Raw genomic sequence first — 12,705 nt, 5'->3', positions numbered from 1 at the left:
CAGTTTGATTTAACTTATTAAGTGGTGAAGGAAGAAGAACAAATGAAGAGGTTGATTTGGCCCTAACTAGCATGTCATAGACGTAGCCACTAGTCCAGACTGAGCAACATTGTACAATATGATCTTTTTTAAAGAAAATAGAAAAAAATTAAAGAACAAAAAAGGCTGCTTACTATCCCCAGAACTGAAGAAAATACATTAAAAGATTTTAGAAGGGACAACACAGTTGGGGAAATAGTCATATTTATTTCTTAGACCAAGAATCTTCCTTCCCCTCTGAAATCCTACTTTTCTTTACCAAATCCATCTTGCTCCATCTCCATGGTCTAAGACTCTAGATCCTCAAAATCTAAATCTCACTAAATCGCTGTTCCTAAAGAGCGATTGCCTGTGGGGCCCCACTTCTCCTCTATGTCTCTAAAGTGTGTAAGAAAAGGCAGTCTTATGAGAGAATTCTTTAAGAGGCTCTTCTTTAAGAAACAGACTACCAGTAAAATGGATGGGAGGAATTTATCTGTAGCCCCTCCCTCAACACCCGCACAGTCGTAAGAAATAAATGTCCTGTTCAGTTGGACCCTGTTTCTTTAGCCCTCAAATAAACACCTGTCCTGCACTCAGGATCGCCAGCATTTCAGAAATAAGGGCAGTCTTTTACCCACAGTAAAGGCCCTGACAAAGATCCCCAGTCTGTTTGGCATCAACCAGGTGCCTCCCCAAACCGCTTCTTAAATCTAGCTCGGGGTGTCAAACAGAGACTGTTGGAACAGATGATCTGGACAAAGGCAGGCAAAAGAATAGAAGATTTTTAAATCACACAGTGGAAGTGAGAAATGAATGGTCACTGGACCAGGTAATTGTGTTTAACATCTCTTAACAGAGCGTGTATAGACACTTTGGGAGCAACCACACTGTATCCTGCCCTAGTTGAGAAAGCTTTCAGAGCAAAGAATCAGCAGTGTATGCCTAGCCTTGGCTTATAAATATTTCTTCTTCAACTCTTTCTTCACCTACAAAGCCTCCCTCTGGGCTGAGCCATTTCCCATTCATATTCCAGAACTCCCATCTGACAGTGAAGTTACTAAGATCAGAGAAAAGCCAGGTAAAGAGCTGGGAACTGGTCACCATTAAGTGCAGGGTGATGGGGACTGGAGTGTCACACCGTGAGCCTGTTCTGCCTCATTCTGTTAGCTACTTGAGCGTCTCCTTTAGTCAGCTTCTGAAAATGGTCCCGTCTGTCTCACAGTGTGCTCTACCTCAGGCTTCTGCTACCCCTCCACGAGGATATCCCTGGTATTTGTTATTCTCACCAGGAAAAGACTCTTGGGTTGCACGTGATAGAAATTCCACTCAAAGGGTCTTAAGCTTTAAAAAAAGGAAAACTTATTAGCTTATATAACTGAAAAACTCAGAGATAGCAGCACCAAGGTGTTTAAACAATGGGAACAGAAACCTGGGTTAATTCATCCGTCAACTCTGCTTTATTCCACATTGACACCGTTCTCTGATGGTCTCTTCCTCAGAATGACCCCCAGCAGCGCTGGGTTTACACTGCACAGCATAATAACCCAGTGCAAGAAGACAGCCTTTATCAAATGGTTACATGAGGCCTGGGTCTGAGCCGGACCCTCATCGGCCTGAATTCTGTCCCCTGCCCAAAGAAAAATTGAAATTCTTTCACCAGAAGAAAGAGGTGGATGGATGCTGGATAGGCAGAAAAACAGATTCCACTCTAGGAATATTAATAACTGCCCACAGCATTTAGTTTTAGTGTAACCAGGGCATATACCTCTGTACTATTTCATATAGCTCATAGACTTCTGTACTCTCAGGAAGAACTCCTTTATTCTTTATCTTCTTTTCTCCCCAAGAATTATAGCCTTCTCACATGAGAACAAGAAAACCAGTGCCGAACCTCAATATGCTTTCCATGCCCCAGGTTGGCAAGGCCCTCTCCAGTTCTCCCTACATATTTTTTTAATAAATTTATTTTTTACTGGTGTTCAATTTGCCAACATAAAGAATAACACCCAGTGCTCATCCCATCAAGTGACCCCCTCAGTGCTGGTCACCCAGTCACCCCCACCCCCCTCCCACCTCCCTACATATTTTTATAAGCATAAAAAATATCGTTGTTTTTACCTAGCATACCCCCTGAGAATCTCATTCAGTAGAGAGTTTTGTCATTGTAAATAGCTCCCCATATGGTAGCCCCACTATGCAAGCAGCGAAATGCAAAAGCTTGCCAGAGGCAATTTTACCTTTATAGCAACTCAAGATACTTATTAACAAGACAGTTTCTTGGGGCGCCTGGTTAAAGCTCAGTCGGTTGAGCATCTGACTCTTGATCTCAGCTCAGGTCTTGATCCCTCAGGGTTGTGAGACCAAACCCCGTGTTGGGCTCCACAGTGGGCATGGAGCTTCCTTAAAAAAAATAAATAAATAACAAATAAATAAGTAGACAAGAGGATTTCTCCAAAATACGTTATCAGTTGTTACCATGTTCTCACTGTTCTAGTTAGAGTTTCTTTTGACATCTTTCATCCATGTATGGTCCTCCAGTGGATAGCTCCCCTGGGGGTTCTTAAGGCATGGGACCCAAGCACTCTCTTAGAGAGTAGGTGGTTGAGGACACAAAAATACTATCCTTTATGCAAGAATCGTGGCATGCCAAAATATGATGCCAGGAGTGTGATACATCTTACTTGTAAGTAGGTAGAGTTATTTTTTTGTCTCTCAGAAATATTATTTTGTGGGGATATGTCAGGAAGATGTACCTAGAACAGGCTTTTTTTTTTTTTTTTTTAGTGGAGGCTGATGATAATGGAGAGGAAAAGCACAATTCAGTTGAGGTTATTCAGAAATTAGAACGATAAAAACAGTCAGGCGGCGGGGGTGGGGGGCTAAAGAATACAAACAGAAGGTTCAGACTGCAAGAAGCAGTGGGAGTGTGCTAGCAGTAAAAACCAGAAGTGGAAAAATGAATGAAATGTTAATGTAAGCAGCAGGATGAGTGTGGTGAGTGGGCGGGGGCCATCTAAGTTTGGAGATTACCAGATGAAAATAAGGAAATATTTGAAAATAGGTTCTTAAAAAGTTCTAGCCGGAAGATGGGACTATTGTCTTCTCCAAACACATATTAAGATAACATTTAAATAAAGAAGATAGAGAATAACAGACCTGGGAAGAAAGGGTGGGGAGAATGACTTTTGAAAAGGGAGAAGTGGATATCATGGAAACACAAGCGTGGCATGCAGACTCTCAGAGGGTTAAGATATATTTTTCTGGTAGATCATGATCTGAGGGAAAAATTACTATGAATGTGAAACCCTGACTCCCACTTTTGGGGTGAGACTTGGGTTCTTCTGAACCCCTTTGCATGGAGTTTTTAGAGCAATGTAAATTGCCTTCATGGAAAGAGAAGTCCCCTTGTGCTCTCGGAAGCAAAGCACCCCACTAGCTTCCCAATCAAGTGCAAGGAACATGGGATTTCACCACTAGATTTGAGTAAGGCTTAGAGGGAGAGAAAAGTGAGAGCCACGCAGGCTGGAGCTCGAAGTATTTTACAGCCAAAGCCAGTCACTGCGACTTCAGGTTTCAGAAATGGGCAGTGCACAGGACCTCTTCAGAAACAGGTCTCCTTGTTAGACATTGTCTCTACCTCAAGAACCTTGGCGTTAATGGTGAGAGCTAGTCATAGTAGCCACAGGAAACAAATAGAACATTCTTGTTGTCAAAAGAGTTAACCGCTGTCAACAGTTTGGTGTGAATAGTTCTCCTTCATGAATGAGCATAGTACTGAGAGTTGGAGAAGGGTAAGAAAAGAAAACCAAGAGACTGTCTCCACTGTACCTTTAAGACATCATTTTGATCTGTTTCAATCTAATTATCTCTAGAAACTGAATCCATTCTTCCATTCCTTCATCAAATACATTACATTGTATGCTGACTTGGTGCCAAGAAGTGTACTAGATATTGGGGACACAGTGGTGAACTCAGCTCTCAAGGAGCAGCATGAGCCATTGCCTGAGCTGCTGGCTGAAGGAATGGAGGGGAACGGCTGGGGGTCCAGGGACTAGGGGGCTAGAGAGCAGGTCAGAGGTCTCCAAGTAGAGGAAACAATAATGATGAAAGGTTTTTGAAACCATGGTAAGGAGTTCTAACTACTCAGAAGGCAGTAGAGGCCAAATAAAGGACTTTTTTTTTAACTAGAGAAGTGAAGTTATCAGACCTGATTTCTGCAAAATGACTTTGTCAGAAGTATAGAGGATGAATAGTTGGGACAAGACTGGAACCCAGGAAACCAGACTGTTGTGGAGACCTCGTCAAGAGGTGACCATGGTGGCCTGAAGGGCAGTTTCAGTGAAATGGAAAGAGAAAAACTCAATAAATATTTGGGGTGAAGAAAAGAAAACCTGGTAATTGATGGAGTGCAGAGAAAAAGGAAGGGAGAAAAGGAGTCAAGGATGACACTCAGGTTTCTGCTTTGAGAGACTGGATGGGTGGGTTGTAGAACCATTCACTGAAGTAGGAAATACAGAAGAAAACAGCATATTTAGAGAAGATTAGATATCTTGTGTTTTAGACCCACTAAGTTTTTAGATATTACCTTACATAATATCCAAATGGAAATATCTAAAGGCAGTTTGTGGATTTGAAGTGCTGAATTATCAGCCTAGAGACATAGACACCAAACCTACAAAGAGACCACTGATGGACACACACACACACACACACACACACACACAAGAATAGTCAGAAACCTAAACATGATTCCAATTCAGTCATAAATAAATTTCATGCATATCACAGAACGGTGACTTTAAAAAGTAATGAAAGGTTTTATACACTTTGAAAATTCTGGAGTCTACAAATAAATTATTCCATCAGAATTTCTATCTCTACCTCTAACTTGGAATAGGGGAAGGGAGCTTCCAAATACTGTGGGGTAGGGCAGTAGACATTAATTATCTTTTGAATAAAAAAAGAAAATTCATTAAAGGGAAATTTATGACTTTTTATCCAGTCATTAAATCAAGGCTTTGAAAAACAGGTTCAGGTATCCATAGCTACTTGAAAGAAGAAAGTGAGTTTTGACAAGCAGATCAAAGCCAGCATAGGGGTAACCTAGGGAAAGACCTGGCCTCAGAAGTTTTCATGTAAATCTGGTAAAATATGCATCATCTAAATTTGCCGGAAACAACGTCAAGAGTGATTTGAAGAATACAAGGGAATAGGCAGGGTAGAAACATTAAAGCAAGACCAGAGGCTGGCAAGCTATGACCTCTTGGCCAAAGACTGTTTTTGTAAATAAAGTTTTATTGGAACACACATATTCATTTCCATAATGTCCACAGCTGCTTTCACGCTGTAAAGGTGGAATCGAACAGTTGCAACAGAGACGGCATGGCCCTTTGCATGCCTAAATCACTTACTATCTGGCACTTTGCAAAGTAAGTTTGCCAACCACTGTTATAGTCCAGGGAAAGCCTAAGGTAAAAAGAGAACATGTTTTAAAATAATAACTACAGCCATAATGTTCAGGATTGAGTGGTCAGAAGCACAAACTAAATTATCTGCTTTACATCAAAGAAATTGCAAAGGAAGAAAGGCCCTTTACTGATCTTTGAAGTTGTTTTTCATTAGGTTTTGAGCATTTCTGATCTAATCTTTAGATTTTTTTATGATTAATTTTATTAGATATGATGTGTACACCAATATAAATTTAAGCCAACCTAATATTCCCAATACTAAAAGGAAACTCAATGATTTTGAGAAGCTATTCCACAAAGACAATTTTACTACAGTCTACATTTGGACAAGTGGATAATCAACTTACTTGTACTAGATAGCCCCAGCTATAAAAGTACAAAGAATGAAAAATGTTTTCCCAAGTTATAGAGAGCCGGATTCATAACCATGCGTCACTTGCTTGGGCAAGTTACTGATAAACTCTGCAGAAAAATAACAAACCATGTGTCCCTGCATCTTGGCTATTGAAAATGAGATTCTTCCTCTGATTGATGTTAGCAGAGAGGCTTGTAAAAATGCATTTCCAACTGATTAGTTCAGAAGGTGTCAATCTCATGCAGTTTTATGACCTGCAGACTACATGCCAGATGTACATTTGCTTTTTATAAACTAACAAAGATGAATGACTAAATTTGAGCATTCCTCTTTGGCAACTTGTACCATATATTGCCTAAAGGAAGATACCGGAGTAGTGTGGGGGAGGAGAGGACGCCGGGCATTTAACCTTTAATTTACAAGACTAATGGAGATAAAATACAATAATTGGAAGTACTTTCTCTAGTGTGCGTAGTTTCTATTTAGGTTGAAGAATGAATGTAAGGGAAAACCCTGCAAGAATATAAAATATTTGTGTTAAATGATTCTCCCAAGCATATGCACACCTATTAAAAAGCCACGGAGTGAGAACTCTTAAATTTATCATAAAACACATAATTTAAGGATTCCTTATAGTCTCAATACATAATCATGAATTGTTATTGAAAGGATTTTATTTTTTAATTGATTTCTTTTGGTATTGGGGCAATAGTTCAATAGTCTACTACTTTAAAAAGCTGAATCTTTAATAACTGCTTCTATTTCTTTGAAAGAGGTAGAAAAAATAGACAATATATTGCATTATTATATCTTCATGAAAAGTAAGCTTATAGCATAGTTTTATCTTCCTTCCAGAAATATGGAGAAATATTTAGACATTTTTGATCTTCATGGCCTTTTGGCTAAGAAAGTAGTATTTCGATAAATTTATATAAAGTTTCAAAGCGCAGTTTCATTTGATTTGCTTAAAACATGATTTAAATTTTTACCAAAGGGATAAAACCACACTTTCAAATAAATAACACATTTAAAAAAAAAATAACAGACACCTACATAAAAATGTAATTATCATAAGGAAACAATATGTGGGAAGATCTGCCTATCAGAAATTCTGACTCATCATGGTAACAAAAAAATTAAAATATTAACGTAAAAGGGGTCCAACACCATAAATTTAATTCAAGTATTCATGTTTTAAGCTTGTTTTTCACAGCAAGGGGAAAGTGTAGGGATTTTTAGTTACAGTCTCTAGATAAATTAAGTCTCTTTCAGTTTTAAGAGACAGAAAATCTAACCCAAACAGGCGTAAGGAAGAAGATGATAGCTTGGCTTCTGCAACTGAAAAGCCGGGGAGCTCAGATGTGGCTTGTTGCAAAAACCTTGAAGATGCCAAGATGACCTGTTGTTTTTCTCTCCAGTTCTGGGGTCTGCCTCTTGAATGGCTGTCTTGGGAAACAGGTTCTCCTGTAGCAAGCAGCTGGATTGAGGTAGCAACCCCAAGCTCACAGCCTTACAGCTCCAAGCCTCGGGGGAAGAGGGAGGAGGAATCTCTGCAGACAGTACCTGCAATTCACTCCAGTTAGACAAGTTAGGTCGAATGGACATTCCTTAACCAAACATTCAGGGGGAAATGCACACAGACCCAGAGGTGGGGACGGATGGATACAGAAATGGAAATGTAGAGCTGTTGCCCAAAGAAGAAGAAGTGAATGTTAGGAGAAATCATAGGTGTTCACTGCATTCTCCTTCAGGTGGGCGAAATGATTTAAGGACATTCATCCAGGACCCCTCACCTTTTGTTTGTGACCTTACCTGTGTTGTTGACCTACTTTTAGACTGGATAGCATAACTCAATTTAGTCTGTTTCCTTTTGTCTCAGTTTGCTGTCAGATAATGAAGGGGCAAACTTATATTCTATTAATAAGAGTGGCCTAAAGCCAAAACAAATGGCTAGTGCAGTTTTCTCTTAAATAAAAGTTATTAAAAAAAAAAAAACCCTTGTGTAAATAAAATATGTAGGCCAACTAGATATTTTCAACTGAGTTCCCAGAATAGGGTCACCCGGATACTTGGGTTTGAAGATTTTAAAACCATTTGTCCGATCTCCCAAAAATGATTTGAAGTCCTCAGAAACTAATGTTTTTATTAATCTATACTGAGAAATGTCATTTGCCTGCCATTCAAAATTTATGTGTCAGCTGCCCAGGGAAAGAATGATCTTCAGAAATATTGTCACCAAATCATCATAACCTGGCACTCTTGTCCACTAATGAGTTGGTTTATATGTTTCAAACAATATACGTAGGCCATTGAATGTGGTTTCCTTTTTTTTATAAGATTATATTTATTTATTCACGAGAGACACAGAGAGCAAGAGAGAGGCAGAGACACAGGCAGAGGGAGAAGCAGGCTCCATGCAGGGAGCCTGATGCAGGACTTGATCCTGGGACTCCAGGATCACGCCCTGGGCCGAAGGCAGGCACTAAGCCACTGAGCCACCCAGGGATCCCCTGAATGTGGTTTTCTTTTGATGTTCTGGAGGAGGCACCAGCAAACTCTTTCTCTCCGGTACACTTTTAAGGTCACCAGCACTTTCGGTCAAGTTTTTTGTGATAGGCTTCTTATCATTTCCAATATTATGGCTCACTTACATTTGCCACATTTTATTTATTTTAATTTTTTAGATTTTATTTATTTGAGAAAGAGAGAATACAAGCAGGGAGGAGAAGCAGACTCTACCCCTGCTGAGTGGGGAGCCCAATGCAAAGCTTGACCCTCCTACCATGACCTGAGCTGAAGGCAATCAACCAGCCCAGCCACCCAGGCACCTCCATTTGCCATTTTAAAGTTACACCTCCATTTTAGCAGAGACATGCAAGGGGCTCAGGATTCTATGTAAAATTTGAGAGATGCCTTAATTTTATTTGGAACACACTTTAACTTCCTCGGGAAAGCTATTTCCTTGAAAGGCAATTGGCTGATCTCAACCATTATACGTTGATTTGCATTTGCTTCACTTCACAGACTTTCATTTTCTGACCCTTTCCCAAATTTTAGACCTTCACCCTACGTAGGTCCCAATCCATTGACCAGTAATGCTCATTATGTTAACTCCTATGCGTTTTCTCTAAAATAGAGAAGGCTTCAGTAATTATTCTTAAAACTAATCTGTAGTCCTTCCTACTGCTAATAGATTGTTCTAATCAGTCATTTTTTATTTCTTACTCAGAATCAGCCATCTCCAATCCAAACATTTACTCTGCGTGAAAGCGGCTGCAAGTATTGTATTAATATTTGATGTTTCCAAAAAGTCTGCCTCGTAGAAATTACTCTCAGATGGGGGGCGGGGGGGGGGGGCCGATTCCTTGGATCTGAAAGAAAACGAACCAACAAACAAAACGTGTTGCTCATCACCGATTAACAAGAGGAACTCTCTTACTGGCTTCCACTTCTCTCTGCAGATGGGCTCGTTGACTGTATGGATCCTGATTGCTGTTTACAGAGTTCCTGCCAAAACCAACCCTACTGCCGCGGATTGCCTGATCCTCAGGATGTCATCAGCCAAAGCTTACAGTCCCCCTCACAGCAAGCTGCCAAATCCTTCTATGATCGAATCAGTTTTCTTATAGGATCTGATAGCACCCATGTCATACCTGGAGAAACTCCTTTCAATAAAAGGTTAATGCATTTTTTTCCTTACATAGATAGATTTGTAGTGATATTATCAATAGTTAAATGCACTTTATATGAACTGCTGATGACTGTGAATTTGAGGAAAGTGCTTTTTCTTCTAATGCAGTTTTTCCTCTTTCGGCAAATACCTCACCAAACTTCACATTTCAAGTATTTTTGACACAGTTCACATACTTTGTCAATTTCAGTACCTGAGCCATAACAGGACATCCCATTAAGGAGTCAATAAATCTTCATTTAACTAGTTGATTTTGTTAGCACAGTTGGAAATGTTTCAAAAGACGCAGTGAAAAGACCCCAAAAGGCAAAACAGAAGTGAGCTTTTTTTTTTTAGCTGAGCTCGCTAAATAATATAAATTATGAATTAATGTAATGGAACTGCTAACGGCATGGCAGTAAGATTGCATAAGCTGTTTGACTGGTGCTTTACAGAGCAGTAATGACCTGAAAATAAACCAGTAAGTGAAAGCAGGTGTCTTGTGTCTCACTGAGTAAAAGAAGATGATTTACACTAGAACTCCTGGCTCTGCAGTAATTTAACAGCATTAATGCAGTTAAACCCAGCAGTTGATTAAAAGTTGTTGCACAAATGTGCCTTATTGCCCCTTTAAATCTTGTTCTTCTTGGTCCCTGCAGATTTATGGATTGCCTTGGAATTAATTGGAAGGTATACTTTTCTTCATGTAAGCACCAGATATATGACTTATGAAAAAAGCACAATTTATAATTTTAAAAAATTCATCTCTAAATTATTGGTCTTGATAACTCTCCAAAAACCAGATTGCAACACATTAAAACTCAGGGTAAACACCAGGCATTTAGAGAATGTGAATTACATTGAATTAAAAAGGACATTGTCTCGGGACTATTTCAGGTCTGTTTTTTGTGAATAGCGAGTGTGTGTGACAGTGTTATTTTATCCTTACGTTGAATTATCTCTAAATCATGATAATGTTGGCCTGAGAAGACAAATGTTCGTTTTAATTCTTCTACTTTTCCCACAGCCTTGCATCCGTCATCAGAGGCCAAGTACTAACTGCTGATGGAACTCCACTTATTGGAGTAAATGTCTCGTTTTTCCATTACCCAGAATATGGATATACTATTACCCGCCAGGATGGAATGTGAGTCATTCCCACTGCACTCTCTCCGTTTGAAATATTTTCAGTATAAGAGCTAGGCATTCTTATATCACCCATTATGTTTTATTATCCCTTTTAATATAGAACTGCAACAACTTTTAGACTCCAGAAATCTGTGACAGCTCATGTGGCAGAGACATAAAGTCACATGCCCATGTAGTTCTTTGAAAGTTGATTTCATTTGCCAAGACATGATAACATGGTTGTGGTTTTGTAGGGGAATTTTCTTTGTTTTAGAAGATTCATCGACATGTTTAGAAGTTACATTCCGTATCATCTGTCACTTAAGCTCAGATTGTTCTGAAAAAAATGAGTAGATGGGTAGATAGATAAAGCAAATTTGGGAAAATGTTAATAAATTGGTAAATCTAAGTAAAAGGTGTGTGGGTGTTTGTTGAATAATTATTTTAATAGGCTTGAAATTATATACAAGTTGGGAGAAAAGTTGGTTTTCTTCATAAAGCATGTTTGAGGAGCTGAGCATTGTTGGAAGCTGTATGGGATCCAGATACCTAGCTAAGTAATCTTGTTTTTTCTTAGGTTTGATTTGGTGGCAAATGGCGGTGCTTCTCTTACTTTGGTATTTGAACGCTCCCCATTCCTCACTCAGTATCATACTGTGTGGATTCCATGGAATGTCTTCTATGTGATGGATACCCTAGTCATGAAGAAGGAAGAGAATGACATTCCCAGCTGTGATCTGAGTGGATTTGTGAGGCCAAATCCCATCATCGTGTCTTCTCCTTTATCCACCTTTTTCAGATCTTCTCCTGAAGACAGCCCCATTATTCCCGAAACACAGGTAGAGTGTTCTAGCAGGCAGCACTTTTAAGGAAACATCTTCAGTTTATGTGGTTTCCTTCAAGAAACCTTCAAGAAAGATTGCAAAATTCCAGCACTATCCTTAGTAATTCTATAGACTGAAACAAAGAATGTGGGGGGTACATATGCATGTGTGCGTGTAAGAATAGGTCATACTGTCGTAGGATATCTAGTTATTCCTTAAAGATCTACTCAAAATACTTTACTTTTTGTTCAAGCTACACTATATCTGTATATATTTATTAGTCGTAGCCAAATGGAAAAACATCTTAAACTCAACAGGTAACAATGCTTTTGTTCATTCACTCAATCACTGGAAAAAAGTTTTGATACTGCTTGACATGGTTAACAAGCACTATTATACATGGTCATTACTCTCAGTGACTTACTGTTTAATTAGAAGCAAAAGTGTGTTTCAAAAAAGATAATTTTTAGCAACAAATGTTCATTAATTTTCTCAAGATATTTATTTTATCAAGAGAAGTTGGTATTATGTCTTAAGTTCTAATAATTTATAGTAAAGCCTATTCTCCTCCACGAAAAGAAAACTATATACCTTTTTTTTTTAAGAATAGCCATACTTTCACTATTCCTTTTATCTACTGAAAGATCTAGAGATCATTTTGCTTCCTCTTTGTTTCCAATTATAACTTTGAGGCCTTAAAGATAGGACGTTAGGTGCAATAATAATGGACTTTATTCATAAATAAGTAAAAATATGTAGTCTTTATTTTTTTTAAGTTTTATTTATTCAAGAGACAGAGAGACAAGGGGGAGGGGCAAAGGGAGAAGAAGAGAGATTCTCAAGGTGACTCCCAACTGAGCGTGGAGCGAGCTGTGGGGCTCCATCCCACAACCTCAAGATCGTGACATGAGCCAAAATCAAGAGTTGGTCACTTAACAAACCAAGCCACCTAGGTACCCCCAAAATATGTGGTCTTTTAAAATAAAGCAGCACAGGAATGCCTGGGTGGTTCAGTTGGTTACTTGTCTGCCTTTGGCTCAAGTCATGATCCCAGAGTCCTGGGATCAAGCCTCTGCATCAAGTTCCATGCTCAGTGGGGAGTCTGCTTCTGTTTCTCCCTCTGCCATAGCACCCCACGCCATTCATTCATGCTCACTTTCTCTCAAAAAAGTAAACTCTTTTTAAAAAAATAAAATAAAATATAGCAGCACATAGCAGCTTGTCACATTTGTTCTTCTC

The 12,705-nt window shown here is 39.1% G+C and overlaps 1 protein-coding gene across 6 annotated transcripts in view; it reads left to right on the top strand.

Annotated features, from left to right (window-relative positions):
* The window catches only part of LOC119874670 (teneurin transmembrane protein 3), a 601,805-nt gene that overhangs the window by 529,452 nt on the left and 59,648 nt on the right, over positions 1–12,705 (top strand). For all 6 annotated transcript variants that reach the window (XM_038560464.1, XM_038560463.1, XM_038560462.1 and 3 more), the window contains 3 exons: positions 9,306–9,522; positions 10,542–10,661; positions 11,220–11,481. In XM_038560464.1, the coding sequence (XP_038416392.1) occupies positions 9,306–9,522; positions 10,542–10,661; positions 11,220–11,481 (599 nt within the window). The remainder of the gene's footprint in view (positions 1–9,305; positions 9,523–10,541; positions 10,662–11,219; positions 11,482–12,705) is intronic.

The sequence above is a fragment of the Canis lupus genome, chromosome 16 (genome assembly GCF_011100685.1).
Source record: "Canis lupus familiaris isolate Mischka breed German Shepherd chromosome 16, alternate assembly UU_Cfam_GSD_1.0, whole genome shotgun sequence".
NCBI lineage: Eukaryota > Metazoa > Chordata > Mammalia > Carnivora > Canidae > Canis > Canis lupus.
Note: the sequence above shows the minus strand (reverse complement) of the source record. Positions and strands in the feature narration are given on the sequence as shown.